This window comes from Pectinophora gossypiella, chromosome 19 (assembly GCF_024362695.1).
Source record: "Pectinophora gossypiella chromosome 19, ilPecGoss1.1, whole genome shotgun sequence".
Taxonomy (NCBI): Eukaryota; Metazoa; Arthropoda; class Insecta; order Lepidoptera; family Gelechiidae; genus Pectinophora; species Pectinophora gossypiella.
In genome coordinates this window covers 5,240,893-5,256,941 of record NC_065422.1, presented here as the reverse complement: position 1 = coordinate 5,256,941, position 16,049 = coordinate 5,240,893, and the positions used below count along the sequence as shown (strand labels likewise).

Sequence of the window (16,049 nt, the reverse complement as noted above, 5' to 3'; positions counted from 1 at the left end):
TGTTTGATCAATTATCATTTAAGTATAATACAATGACCTACAATGAATCATTACGAGAAAGATCTCTTATACCCAGATAAGGAAACCAGATGTTTATAAGGTCAAATAAGAAATATAACCTTAAATTCTACGGTCAACCAGTACAGCCTTAATAGAGTAATTGCTAGAATAAACAACGGGGAAGTATTGTACACTACACACCGCGACCCGATTGAAGGACGCAAACAGGTGTCATGAGATGCGAGAAAAATTATCAAATCAGTGCCATAAAAACTTACTATGTTCATTTGATGCCTGCACCCCAGAATCGCTCACAAACGAGCCGCTCCGGGCCCCGGGGCCCCACTGATGTCTTCTCCCGCCATCACGAGTCTCTGTCCTTTCCACATCATCCGCTTTGCACAGATGAAAAGCAAATACGCACCAATATAACACAAAACCGATACGCATCGTGATCTCTCAATGACACTAATGCACCCGCACGCGATAAGACAACACCACTGCCTCTAAATCACACACAACACACATTCTAAAACAATATTCTAAATAAAGAATTCTCAGTTTTTAAGGCCACATTGCAACTTTATCAAAAAACATTAGAACTACGGATTTTATATCACAGAAAGAAAATCCAGCGAGGTCGAAAAACTTTGACGTTTAATTTTTGCTCACGGTAACACTGACACTCTGGCACTCAACTCAAACTCAACTGGATTTGTTTGTCTATGATTATCTGTTGTCTCTAGTCTAATCTAGAAAAAGTTGTTTTTGAAAAGTATAACAATTATTTCCCATTATTTAGTTAATAATTCTTTTATTACAAAAAATAATAATTGTTAAATTATTCTTAGTCCTAGCCCTTAGTGTGAGTAAGCTCGGAGCGTAGACAGACTTTCTACGGCTCAGCAGGCAAACCAAGTACCGCCATCTACCGGAATTCGATAGAATGTTTTCAAAAAATTGAGTCAAATTAGTGTATTACAAAATTCCGATTCTATTATTGTGTACTTTATATTAACATTTTGATACGTTCGGCAATGTTTTAAATTTTTGATCAAAATTATTTAATTTATCCGTGTTGTTATTTTCTTGATAATTTAATGAGAAATTCAATCAATAACAGTGACGTCACGTGACGTATTTACCAAAATATGTCAAATGACCTTGCCAGTTTGTAAACAATCCTTCGATACAATTTATCATATTTCCTCGTTGTTAATTTCACAATTCATTAATATCCTTTTCTGCATTTGAGTGTCAAGAGTGTAGTGTCTTTGTGTAAAATGAATATCGACTTCGAGACCATGGCAGTTTTGGAAGAAGAATCTCAAAATGTAAGTGTTTAGATGTCCTTCTAATTCCTTTGTTTTGTGGACTATTTCTCGTGAACGTGGTTTATTTTGTAACTGTACATATCTGTGGTTTATTATAACGAAACAGCTCTACACGAAGAAACCTTTTATATTTCAAAATGGGAGTTATTTTGTTATCAATCTACTTCCTATATTCTATTTTGGTCTTGACACCATTTCCCAAGTCATTATTCGACTACTCGTGTAATCGGCTCGTGCAACACGTTGCACAACAATTTATATAGTTTCATCACCTTTATATCAAAATTATTCATCCAGGACACTCATATTTCAGAATATTCAGATTCATACAATTTTAAGAATGTTCTAAATGATTCTGGGTAGATAAGTCAGCCATGCAATGTAGGATAAATCTTATCAGACTGTTATTTTCATACAGATAATAATAAAAATAGATACATACAGGGCAACCTTACACGTGTTAGTGAAAATGATGTCGTTTTGTTGACAAAACAATGAACACATACATGTTATACTCAATTAGTTCAGTGGAATGTGTCTTATTAGAATTGAAGAAGCATGTAGTTTTAGTAGACTTAGCATTTAGTAAGTGTTACACTCATATTTTTGGGTATATGGTCTATTATGGACCCAAGGAATATGTATTGTGTACATACCTCCTTAAATATAAAAATAATTGAACAGCGTATCGGGGATACAAGATTCTTCTGATTTTACCCTGTTTGAATGTAGGGCTTGAATCAAACTATTGATTTCCACTCATCTTGACCTTTTGTAGCCTCTTTAGATCTACATATGTTGACAAAAATGAAAAAGAGGTAGGCCTAAGTAGGTACATGGAGAATGTCAACAACAATTCACAATTCTAAGCAATTAATGCTCTTTGCTTTATATTTTACAATGAATAATAAGTTAATAGGTATTAAATATAATAATAATTTAAAATATCAACTTGTACTAATTTTACATATTTTTATTAATTAAAATATATTTTATTTACTTGGCTTACGCTTGTAAAATTGGCATTTCATTGCTTGATCTACTTTGTCAATAACATCAAATCGACAACTTTAGTAGTTTTAGGCAGATGATATGTTCGATAAAAATTATTAAAATAACGATTCAGTGGTGATTCAAAGTGCAATTACGAGTATGTAGGTAGGTATGTTAGCAACTGAATAGATACTTTTGAGTTCAAATGTGGTTGGAATAAAAAAAATGGTAATATCGCGCCATCTAGTGGTATACTGAAGAAACTTTGTAACTAAAATCATGGATGCAGTAACAACTGCGTAGGTAACTAAAACTGTGTTGGTCGAATATTTCATAGTGATGTCGGTAGGTGGCGCTGTTGGGAATTTTGCAATCGTTTCAAGAGTCATTTTATGTTTATTTTTATTTCTAGTCTCAGTGTATTCAGCGAAGTAGTGCTTATGTACATCAAATACCTATAAAACTAGTCTTTCTTTACACCACGTGTTAGGTATAGGAATAATACCTCCTACTCTCCTTAAAATACTATACTATAGGTATGTTAGGTTTAGGTAGGGACTTACCTAGTAACACTAAATTAAATAGGTAGGCTACTGCTGCAGTCAGCTGTACTTCTTCTTCTATCGTGTGGGTTGTGAGGTGGATTACCAACCCCATCAACTCTGGTGTCAGGGCTACTATTGAGCCGCCAAAGGCCCTTGACATGGCTCATGTAACGACTACTAAATTGCATCAGTAAGTAGTAACCGGGACCAAAGGCTGAATGTGGCCTTCCCAAGCACGGGTCATCTTACTTTCGGACAATTCATCATCTCACTTTCACAGAACGACATGGCTTATTTGGGTTCACATATTAACACTAATCGGCAAAACGACGTAATTTTATCGTCAGAATCGATAAAAAGACTGTGATGATATTTTATCATGTTGCGTATGTTAGCCCTACAGGGTATTGTGATTGTCAAACATGCATAGTACAGTCATGAGCAATATAATGTACTCACTTTAGGACTCTGTCGCACTAACATATTTGATATTTAGTGAGACTTACAGTTCAATTTGTCAAAAAAGTTAATGTGACATGGTACCAAAGTTAATATTAATGCTCGTGACCGTACATGAAGCACGTTCAGCTGCTTCTCTTCCTGGGCATGTCCTAAAATCCAAGGGTTTGTGTCATTTCTATCGTGATGGTCAATTGTTATGGGTGATAGGCTGATTCATACATACATACATAAACTCACGCCTATTTCTCACCTGGGTAAGCAGAGACTATAGAATTCCATTTGCTTCGATCCTGACACACTTCTCTTACTTCCTCCACATTCATCAATCGCTTCATACACGCACGCCGGTTCAGAGTAGATCGTACTAAACCTTTTCTAAGGATATCTCTAATTTGGTCAATGTAAGTCCTTTTGCGTGGTGGAGTATGCTCCATACCTCCTCCGGTTGATTGAGGGGAGGCCTGTGCCCAGCAGTGGGACGTATATAGGCAGTTTATGTTTATGAAGTATTTTTAGGCTCATATCCATCTTAAGGCTTTGTATCAACAGTGGCTGCAACTTGTCTCTGATTACTTGTGGCTCTGCCCACCCCTATTAGAGATTACCAGCGTTTAAATATAGGTACGTGATAGTTTAGTGTAAAAAAAAACACGTTTAGTTATATTTACGTAAAGTGTCATGGCACTTGCAACAGTGTTGAAATATCGGGAGTCTCGTAACCCCGAATTTGACGCGGTAAGAACCCGGGAATTTCAAACGAAGTACGTTGAGTTTTCAAGCACTTGTAAAATTCGATTTACGTACCCCCAAAGCGCCCATGGCGCGAAGTTATTACCAATAAAAAATATTTTTAATGTAAGTTAGTGTTTGTACGGAGTTAATCTAATAATTTACTACATCCTTAAGACCTTAAGGCTCATATCCATCTTAAGGCTTTGTATCAACAGTGGCTGCAACTTGTCTCTGATTACTTGTGGCTCTGCCCACCCCTATTAGAGATTACCAGTGTGACTTGAGTATACGATGATAGATATTTGTTTTCAACAAAAATTGCCTAACCAGGGTAATCTTCTTATCTGTTTGTTGTACTCACTTATCAGTTATCAACTCCCACACTCGAGTTACACGATTGTTTTCATAATATTACTTTGTTATGTTGCAGTATGCCAATTTACTTGTGAAGTACCTCTTAAAAAAGTACCTTCCAGTGACGGATTACAGCTCGGACACTCGATACAAAAATCTCATTCTTACAGCTTAAATGCGAGCGAGACAGTATCCGCGCTCTCCCTTACTCCCTAACGGCTAACGGCCATTTAGACGAAAGTGTGACAAAGTTGGGGGGGGGGGGGGGTGGGTAAATCTAGCTCTACACCGATACAAATTGGTGCGGGGCGCAGAGTGTCCGTTTTATATATAGTATTATTCTTTATTCTATGGTAGAGAGGACAATTCATAGGTTACAGATCTATCAATTGATAAAAGTAAGTGCGCAGTGTCAACAAATGACAAATAGCAATATTGCCTTTTTAGATTAATTGTTTCAATGTAGCCTTTCTAGTCTAGACGGACGTAGAATTAGGTAGTTTTCTAGTTCAAAGATAAATTATGAAATTCTGATTACTAAATAAAGACAGATAAAGATTTACTTATTTATGAATTTTAATCTGCGTTGACAGTTGAGTTCAAGAGTTGTAGAATCACGACACTTTGTTATCATATCAGGTCGTTTTACCTACCTACCTCAAGGAAAACAACGTGAAGATATGTTGTATTTTATCATTCTAAATATTTAAATGAGTTTGAATAATGAATATTTATTGATATACAAAATACAATAAATATAATATTTCAATTAATACACTTATGGCATTTACAAAAAAAAAGAAGGAACAAAGCCAATTCAAAATTCGAACGAATTTGTATTCTATCGGGCAGGACATCTGTCGGGTCGGTTATGTTTGTATTTATTGTAGACTTCCGGAATTTTCCATGAGACGCGTCGGATTTGCGCAGGCGTAAATAAGTTACACAGCTCCAGTCTAGACACCTGAATGTTCGCGAACCTGGGATTGAACCCCTCCCCTTTTGAGTGGGATGTGGAGAAGGGTTAGTTTTTCATTGTTTCTAAACGTATTTTGTTTCGTTTTGAATTATGTAGGTTACTGATTTGCCGCCCGAGAGCGGCGTATTTACTGCCTACCCCCAATTGACGCGATCGTAAGTGAAAACAAAAGATGAAAAAGTAAGAAGGTTTTGATAACTATACGCTTCAAAAATAAATACCAAACATTGTCCTAAATTGAGTTTTTTTTTTTATAACACTTCATAAATTACACATAAATTGGTTTACAAATATCGCTAACCCTAAACAGGTTTGTCTCGATGCCGTCTTCGGCATACGTCACGGCATGCGTAGTTAATTACTTCAAACATTCGTTTTCCAAATCTGAAAATCATGCCACATTTTGTTATGATAATAAATTCAATGTTACTTTAGTATACCCTTAACTGATAACGTCATAACACCCTTTGGAATCAGCCAATAGGATCGCGACAGGTCGTGCCCTACCCCCTTATTCCACCCCCGAGTTCCTAGTTTGGAAGCGAATATCCCCGAATGCATGGCGTATGCATCGAACGGTGCGCCGACTGACCCCGCGCAACGACGCAATCACTCATTCCAGACGCGTCCGTTACCGGGTGCAGAATCATTTCTAGACCTAGCATAGGTATACTTAGGTCACTTAGGTCTTAGATTAGCTTAGTTCATAACGGGAGCACTAGCTCTCCAGTTTTTTATGATTAGAAAGCGAATGCGACTGCGGGGATTGCGGTAAGTGAATTTAAATTATTTGTGTCTTTGTCTCTACTTCATAGTTCGTTTTTTTTTTGGAATGTATATCGCAACTATTCGCACAAAGCGCATCGCATCGTCCTTTATTATGCGCACTGCTAGGGAGTGGAATCCTTTGCCGTCTTCTGTATTTCCAAATGCATATAACCCGGGTGCTTTCAAGGCCAGAGTAAACAGGCACCTTCTGGGCGAGCTCGCTCCATCTTAGGCCTCGTCAATGCCTTCGGGCAAGTCTGGGGCAACCCCATCAAAGGTTAAATAAAAATGTATTACAGTTATTTGTGCGTAGATTTCCACAAACTGATGCGGCGAGCTTTGTAGTATTTACCTATATGTATTAATATGTCTGCGGTTCAATATGTAATATTCTTATCACTGAATTTCCGACCAAAGCAGCTTTAGCTGCTCAGTTTCTTTGTGGGGTGGCGTGATAAATCACATTAATGTTTTGTCTATTTTGAGACAAACTTAGTTTACTTCCTTTATATAGATAGATACCTACGTTGTTGTCTTTCTACCTGTTGCCTGAAAGAAATTGACATTGAGTAAAACCGTGTTTAAGATAATGTTTCGTTTATAGTTACCAAACTTGCATAATAAGTGTACTTTTATGTACTAAGTACAGTAACGTAGACGAAATTAATGTGATATTAAATACGCCACAATTGGTGATTCAACGCATCTTACAGAGTTGTTTGTGCATATGTATCTGTATTTCCTTGCAATAGGGGCGACGCAGCCGATGATAAAATCAATACTTTATAAATAACCTAGCCTTAGTTGAGCCCTAGGTATCCTGTTGCGCATGCCTTCCAGATAGGACGCTGCGTTGCGAATATGATGGATTGATGACGTTGTGTGCATATCCCTTTCAGATTGGTTGAATAAAAAGAATGCATACATAAACTGACGCCTACGTATTTCCCACCGGGGTAAGCATTTGCTTCCACCCGAACAGTAACACAAGTACAAGAGAAGTCTCTTGCTAAAAAAAATGCTCGCCTGTTTTCCCAATAGTTAGAGGAACAGTATCGCATGATTAATTTAGTACCCGCGTGTTACCAAACTTTCTATGAAATATAGGTACGTGATAGTTTAGTGTAAAAAACAACACGTTTAGTTATATTTACGTAAAGTGTTATGGCACTTGCAACAGTGTTGAAATATCGGGAGTCTCGTAACCCTAAATTTGACGCGGTAAGAACCCGGGAATTTCAAAGTACGTTGAGTTTTCAAGCACTTGTAAAATTCGATTTACGCACCCCTAAAGCGCCCATGGCGCGAAGTTATTACCCATAAAATGTATTTTTAATGTAAGTTAGTGTTTGTACGGAGTTAATCTAATAATTTACTACATTACAATAGGCTAATTTCCTACTAGTCAAATCAGTTACTTTTTACTAAACGTCAGAACACGAAATGACTATGGAAATTGTATGAAAAAGCCAAATGAATAAATGAATATGAATTGTATGAAATTGTGGGACAACATAGAACAACGTGATAAAATGTCGCACTCTTTATTACATTTTTCTTTATTAAAATTTATAAATAAGTTAAATAGAAAAAAGAAAACGTTTTTTAGTAATTTTAGATCTGTCTTTATTTAGTAATCAGAATTTCATAATTTAATTTAAACCTAGTACACGACCGGCAATTGGGTCGTGTACTACAAAGATTACAGGTACTCTCTCTTTTTCTTTTTTCTTTTCCTGGCGAGGTGTGGTTACTTAGTTCTTGCGATAGATGTACTTCTGACTACCCCATTAGGATACAGCGGAGAACTTATGTGTTATAGACCGACTTTTCGATTCTGCCTACCCCGGTGTACGAATGGTTCCTGATAGAAGTCTGTTGCCATGCCAACATCCCCCCTTACCTGGAACCTATCTGCGTAGTTAGGTCTACCTCCCCCCACCTAGGCTCGCGCCTGCGTAGTTAGTTAAAACGCAATTAAACTATTCTAGATCTAAATTTATTTACAATTACATACCCATTACGTACATAGAAACCACACCTATTCCTATTGGGGTAGGCAGAGATCTTGGAATTCCACTAGTATATGTGTTTTTTTTTTAATATTATAAATTAAATACATAACACTGCGCCTATTTCCCGTTGGAGTAGGCACAGGTCAGGGAATAGGCTAGTTTCCAACTAGTCAAATCAGTTACTTTTTATTACACGTCAAAACACGAAATTACTATGGAATTTGTTTGAAATTGCACACTGTGACGTCATAGAAAAACGTGATAAAATGTCGGACTTATTTTTACGTTTTTTTGTTTACATAAATAAATTAAATAGATAAAATGTTTTTCGTTAGTTTTAGATGTGTCTTTATTTCATCATCATCAATTTAAGAGCCACGCTCTTGTCGGTGTAGCATTTTCCATTCCAGTCTATCAAAGGCCAATTCCTTGACTTCCCTATAAGACACGACGTTAACCTTTTCTTTAATCTGTTCCATGTAAGCTCTTCTTGGTCTTCCCCTTCCTCTCTTTCCTTCTAGCTTTCCTTCTATGATGTTTTTAATGAATTCGTCGTGTTTTCGTTTGTTCGTGTCTTTATTTAGAAATCAAAATTTCATAATTTCTCTTAGACCTAGTACAGTCATGAGCAATATCATGTACCCACTTTAGGACTCTGTCGCACTAACATATTTGACATTTAGTGAGACTTACAGTTCAATTTGTCAAAAAGTTAATGTGACATGGTACCAAAGTGTATACATATTAATGCTCGTGACCGTATACGACCCAATTCCACTTTCTACGCTCCTGACACCTCACTTTAGCTTCTTCCACTCTCATCGAAGACTTCATGCTTGCCAGAGTCGCCGGTTAAGAGTACTCTCGATTTTATCTTTCTTTAAAACATCCTAGATCTAATCGCGATATGTACGCCTAGGCTATCCTCTTCAGACTCTACCATTTACACCGCATGACAAAATCGTAAGATTAGTCTTTCATTCTCACCATTTCATTTGAGCATTTGAGTCTCACGATTTGACTCTCACTGTGAAGTCATACATAAACAGCCTATATACGTCCCACTGCTGGGCACAGGCCTCCCCTCAATCAACCGGAGGGGTATGGAGCATACTCCACCACGCTGCTCCAATGCGGGTTGGTGGAGGTGTTTTTACGGCTAATAGCCGGGACCTACGGCTTAACGTGCCCTCCGAAGCACGGAATCATCTTACTTTTTCGGACAATCAGGTGATTCAAGCCTGAAAAGTCCTTATCAAACAAAGGACAGTCTCACAAAGTGATTTCGACGATCCCATCGGGAATCGAACCCGGACCTCCAGATCGTGAGCCTAACGCTCTAATCACTAGACCACGGAGGCTGTCAAGTCGCAGTCGCAGGTTCGAATCCCAGGACGGGCCTAAAAGGGCCTAAGCCAAGAATTTTCGAATTTATATTCGGATCATAAATGATTATCATGTGCTCAGTGGTGAATAAATACATCGTGAAGAAAACCCACATTCCCGAGAAATGAGTTTTGGAGGTATGTGACCTAACCTGTATTGGGTTGTTTTTGTCTTAGTATGTTAGAAGGCCAGATAGGCAGTCGTTTCTGTTAATAACCGGACCTGTGAAATCGGGGTAAGGCTCACGTGATCGTGAGCAGGTCACGTTTCGCCCTGGGAACGAAGCACTTCAATCCAGGTTATTATTAGCACATTTACGGTTGTTTCCTACAATTGGGTCGTGTCCTAGGTTCAAGATAATTTATGAAATTCTGATTACTAAATAAACACAGATCTGAAACTAACGAAAAACATTTTCTTTTTTCAATTTAACTTATTTAAGTCTGTCCTACTACGGGTGCGAAACATGGTTTGTCCGGAAAGACCTGACCGACATACTACAAGTGTTTGTTAATAAATGTTTACGGCAAATATTAAAGATCTCCTGGGCTGAAACTAAACTGTGGAGATTGACTGGGCAAAGTTCTGTGGAAGCTGATATCCGCACACAGAAATGGCGATGGTCATGTCCTTAGAAGACCTGTGGAACACCCGTCCCGACGAGCTCTGACCTGGCGTGTGCGTGAAAAACGCAAAAGGGGGCGGCCCAAAGACACCTGGCGATGCTCGTTTGACCGGGAATTGAAAACTCACAGCATGTCATGGGAGCAAGCTACAGAGGCTGCAAAAGGTCGCGAGGAGTGGAAATCTGTTATTCGAGTCCTACATCCCAAAAGGGGTAAAAGATAGAGGAAGAGAAGCTAAACGTCCAAGTGTAGAAATTGCTCTAGAGCAATAAGGCCGCCCAGTTGTATTGTATCCATGTGTTGTGTATATTGATCAATTTCAATTCTGTCTGTGCAATAAAGTATTATTTGATTTGCCTAGCTATCTGCGCAGTTAGCAAAAACAGGCAAAGTTTTGGTACGACGCAGTTAATTTGTAATTATAGGTACTTACTCATTGTCAAGTGTCAAGTTTAGGTTAAGTACGGAACATATACATACATAAACTCACGCCTATTTCACACCGGGGTAAGCAGAGACTATGGAAAACCTATGGAATTGGAGATGTCATAATAAAAAGTTCAGTACGATCTTCTCTGAACCGGCGTGCGTGTATGAAACGATTGATGAATGTGGAGGAAGCAAGAGAAGCGTGTCAGGATCGAAGCAAATGGAATTACATAGTGTCTGCTTACCCCGGTGGGAAATAGGCGTGGCTTTATGTTTGTATGTATGGAAGTCCATTTGCTAAGTATGGTAAACTTGTTATATCCACTAAATCCTGCTTACCTCAAACGGGAAACAGCGTGGATTTCAGTCCTTGACCTACGACATCATAAAATGTTATGCGCAGTTGGCTAACACCATAGAACAATGGTTAATTCTAGTCATCATTTACTTCTAATCTAGGTAGGTATAATGCAGGTCCGCGGAGGCCGGTGTTGCTCTAAGGTATAATGCGACTAAATTACCAGGCAGAAATCTGTCTATCTTTGATAAAAATGACGCGAAGAGCCGCTAATGCTGCTGGCACAAAATCATAATATAATATAACATAAGGTCATGACTATATCCCAATCGGGGTAGTCATAGGTACATCCATCGCAGGATGAACTAAGTACGTGGGTAGTCGACGGAAAATTCCACTTGATATTAACTTTCTGAATCATCCCCCTTAGTGTTCGTTACGATGTCACTAACACCCTCTATGCCTAGGCTGTCTCTCATATTATTTATAAATATACATAGAGATAAATTGTCCTTCAATATGACCACCCCAGGGAAGCTATAGCGTGAATTTCGAAGCTATCAACAAGTCCCCTTGACCTAGGACATCTTATGCGCAGTAAGGTAGCACGCAGTTAAATCCTACTACGCAACACGAAAATATTCTCGCGTCGAACGAGGCAACGCGAGTTGCGGGTAGTCTCTGAGCGCACGCCGTTTCTTGAAACGACCTGATTAAATAATCGTAAGAAGTGATTGGTTCAGGGACTGGGATGGCGCGTTTGCGAATTCGATTTTTGAATTTTGAAATTTGAAATAAAGAACAAAAGACCCTGTCCGTGATATTTCTTTTCGCGCCACGTTAAAAACTTAGCTCTATAAAAAAGGTAAATGTAGATATATCGAACAGAAAAAGTATCTTTTATTAAAAACAACTTGCATAACACGTTTTGCATGCAGTATAACACGAGGCCGCTATTTAGGTACCTACTTTCATAGCTTCTTGATGAATGGGCGAAAGTTTGAATGATAAGACTTGAACATAAAAAATCATACGAGACATCTCATAATTTATAAACCAAGGTGCTTAATGGTGTGTTAATTTGTTTACATTATAAACTGCTACAGTTTGCTGTGTACCTAACGTTTGTTGTTACTGTGGGGGTTAAAAGCCGAGGTAAATATTAAATCTTCGTAAATGCTTTGTTTTAGGAAAGCTTTTTCCAACTAGACTTTTTACAATACGTCAAAAACACCAACGTAACTGCGACGCGTACGTAAGTGCGTCTATATCTTGCAGTCGCTGTTACTGAGTGCAGCGAAACGATAAGGTCACTTTGGCCAAGGTGGGGGGACTACAATACGTTGCGACACCCGGTACATCGACCGGCGGGCTCCATTCTGCTCCAGAAACACCAAGCTATAGGCCGCAATCACCCAGAACAATCTGTTAAAGCCATTTAAAAAGTTCTCTTAAAAAAAGAAAGGCCGCGCGTCTGCGCTCTGCGCAACTCGTGAACGCTTCAGTGTGTGTTTAGACAGTCGTACGCACGGACACGGATTCCGGTTGAATCGACATATTCGTAAGTAAAACACTTTTTCCTACTAGATTCTTGTGAGAAAACTCGCTTGATACTCACATTTTATCTTGTCAGAACTGGAATTACGTGTTTTGAGCGGTTGTTTTGGTGGTAGAGTGTTATAGGTTATGAAATTGACAGTTACTACGCCGCATAAAATGTACATTGGTAGCGTACGACGCAGTTGTTTGTTGCCGGTCGTCTGTTGCTAGCCGAGGACTGAGCGAACTGCGTATATTCTCGCTTTTGTTTACCTTGCAGGCTTACTGTATTTCTTTATTTTGTGTATAAACTCGATTGTCGTTGACAATAATATTTTAAAACGCAATACACTTACAGTCGAAAATTGCATTCGTTACCGGCGTTTTTAAATGCGCAGTACGTAATTATGTACATACTTTTACGTCGTCAAGTGTACTAGTCATTGTTTGTTTTCATTACTAAACAATGTTTGTAATTTTTTAACTAATTTACTATCAACTACCGGAATATTTACAACATAATTGATATAGCCCTTTTGAGGGAGTTTCGAAAGGTTTTCAATGTGTCCTCGGGTCTTGTAATCAAACATTTGTAAACAACCTTATCTAGAAACGTATGTCTGTCACAGCGAGTAATACTAAAAGTGAATAACAGTCCCTTTATTGAAGTGGAAAAAATTAAGCGACGCATTGCCATAAACGCATTGTCAAAAGTAAAAATTGCAGCTACTTTGGTAATTTGCGTTATTCGACAAATAGAATAGGTCTGTTGCAGCCACTGACTGAACGCCTATAATTGGATAAAGATAAATTATAAAATGCTAATCTAGAAATAGACGCCAGTCTAGGATGATTAGAAATAAATCTCATTTTACTTTTCGACTTATTTGCGAATTTTAAGTAACAATAAGTATGACTTTTAACAGCTTTTATTGATAACGTCACAGGATAGTATTTCCATACAAACTCCGAAGAAAACTTTCGTTTTGACGTTTCGTATAAAGTATCTAATTTAACTGCGTTGTCAAGTACACTGTCGATATCGTCATCATTTCGGGCATGAGGAAACAACTTTACCGGGATGTTATATAGGTAGATACTAAGAAGCAATTAAGTAATAAGCATTGAGCAAATAAGAAGTATTATTATATTCACTACAATATACGATGAATAACCTCTGCCCATCGCAACAAATACAATGTATTTTTGTAAATGTTCTTCCTCTCAGACGACGCCCTGAGCCGAGCTTCGCGCCCAACTGGGCACCCTCAGGCCTGTTGTCTTAAATTTTGTACCGGATGAGAGCCCTCAGCGCTCCCCATTTGTCCGGCCAAGTAGTTAATGCCATCTGCGGCAAATCTACAATAAGTCACGTCAATAATAAAAGCGGTCAAACACAGTCGGGTAATAAATAGGATGAATATCTGTCATTCAGAACCGGGGCAATGAGTCAGTTTAGGGATAGAGTGAAGGTTGTGCTGCGATACGCAATAGGCTAGTTTCCAACTAGTCAAATCAGTTACTTTTTACTAAACGTCAAAACACAAAATTACTATGGAATTTGTATGCAAAAGCGCACTCTGACGTCATAGAAAAACGTGATATAATGTCGCACTTATTACGTTTTTCTTGATTAAAATTCATAAATAATTTAAATAGAAAAAAAAAACATGTTTTTCGTTAGTTTTAGATGTGTCTTTATTTAGTAATCAGAATTTCATAATTTATGTTGAACCTAGTACAGTCATGAGCAATATAATGTACCCTTTAGGACTCTGTCGCATTAACACATTTGACATTTAATGAGACTTACAGTTCAATTTATCAAAAAAGTTAATGTGACATGGTACCAATGCTCGTGACCGTACATGTCCCAATTTGCGTCGCTATAATGTGGGATCTCGAATCCGGATTGATCCCTTCGTAATCCGATATTATCGGTGTAGTCATGTTCACCAAACGCGATTCATTATTTATATGACCTTGTGTCACGGGATGTGAATGCAAGGAATACGGCGGCAGATGGTAGAATTCAGGAGATTCAAAATTCGTACTAATCTGTTATGCGTTATTTGGTATGACCCTAAATTTCTGATATTCAGTCTTACAATTCCAGTTTAATACGGTCATGTTCATCATTATTCGCGGATTTAAACTCATTATTTCCCATCGTGGTAAGTAGAGACTATGAATTCCATTTCTTCGGTCCTGACTTCTCTTGCTTCCTCCACATTCATCAATCGGTTCAAAGTAAATGGTACTAATAAATCTTTTTAAGGACTTTCTTAAGTTGGAGTAAATAATATGTTTATATCCATCGTCTATCACGAAGCATGTTCTTGAATCTTCAGCGATATTCGTCAGTTCATTGACCCTATCTCATTGAAAACATTCCTCAATCATGTCGGCGAGACCTTCGCATCTTGCACAATAACATCTTTAAGACAAACGTGTAAGGTTCATATTGAACGTTTGTATGCAGTCCTGTGAATGCATTGCCAAGATTCCGAATTAAGTGTTTTCATAGGAATTTGTATTTTTGTATGTCAGTAAGGTAGGAATATATGTATAATCAAAGCTTTTATTTGGTAACTCATTCAACGAAGATCCGAATTCGAAAAGTAAAAGGAGGATTTGAGGAATTCTGTCCTTATCCAATATGTACAATATTGGAGAGAATTAGGAGGAGTTTATGAGGAATTCCGGCCTGTGTGAATTTCTACTTTTACACTTTGTAGATGCATACTTTCTTTCTGTTCCGAATCATCACTAAACGAATATTTTTCAAATCATCTTGACAAAAGAACGGGCGACAATGTATGTCAATAACAAAGCATTGTTGTGTGAGTACAGTACGTACTTTAACAAGACGGCTGCATGGTCTGTTATGGAAACAACTTCGTCATCTGCCCAGGCAAAGGTGCCTATTCTGCCGGACATAAACTTAATTTTAATTTAGTTTGACACATTCTGATTCTTACACACGTCCTAATTTTAATTTAAGTTATACCTGTCATTTTCTTACCCGCCGAAAAGGAAAGGGACGGATGATTGGCAACTGTTAATTTTAAAATGAATAACCCGGGCGATTAAAATAGACATATCGCTCATATGCAATCCGTTTGACATGTTCTGTCAACTTAATTCTGTCGGGTTATTAGCCGATATAAAATTTTGGAAGGGTTTTTTTAAACCTCTGCGTAAAATTGATATGTGTCCCTAGTGATGGGCAGGGAAAGAAAAAATTGGGTGGGAAAGAAAAAATATCGGGAAAATATGGGAAAATAAAATAAACACCCGAAAAATTCCCGAATCATGGGAAAATATTTTTTATTTAATTGTTTTTAATCTTATTATTATTTGTATGTCGTTTCCATGTCTCGGGTCGGGTCTGTCATGGAGTCCCGGACTTTTGGAAGGCGTGCGTGGGGCCGAAGCCAACACGTAGAGGCCCCTTAAGACAATTTACTCTAAATGTGTTGTGACACCAACCGGCGATTATCCCTGTATGCACTATGGGAGTGCACCCAAAGACAATCCCTGGTTCGTGTAGGACTATTGCAGATTATGGGAACAAAAGGAACTGGGC

At 38.0% G+C, this 16,049-nt stretch overlaps 2 protein-coding genes across 7 annotated transcripts in view; one reads left to right on the top strand and one right to left on the bottom strand.

Annotated features, from left to right (window-relative positions):
- LOC126375470 (stromal interaction molecule homolog) overlaps nucleotides 1-693 on the bottom strand; it is a 76,990-nt gene extending 76,297 nt beyond the window's left edge. For all 6 annotated transcript variants that reach the window (XM_050022415.1, XM_050022413.1, XM_050022414.1 and 3 more), the window contains exon 1: nucleotides 279-693. In XM_050022415.1, the coding sequence (XP_049878372.1) occupies nucleotides 279-450 (172 nt within the window). In that variant the 5' untranslated portion in view covers nucleotides 451-693. The remainder of the gene's footprint in view (nucleotides 1-278) is intronic.
- Nucleotides 694-1,154: 461 nt separating this feature from the next.
- Nucleotides 1,155-16,049, top strand: part of LOC126375592 (REPTOR-binding partner) — a 29,028-nt gene continuing 14,133 nt past the window's right edge. Inside the window, exon 1 of the mRNA XM_050022593.1 lies at nucleotides 1,155-1,334. Within this exon, the coding sequence (XP_049878550.1) occupies nucleotides 1,284-1,334 (51 nt within the window). The 5' untranslated portion in view covers nucleotides 1,155-1,283. The remainder of the gene's footprint in view (nucleotides 1,335-16,049) is intronic.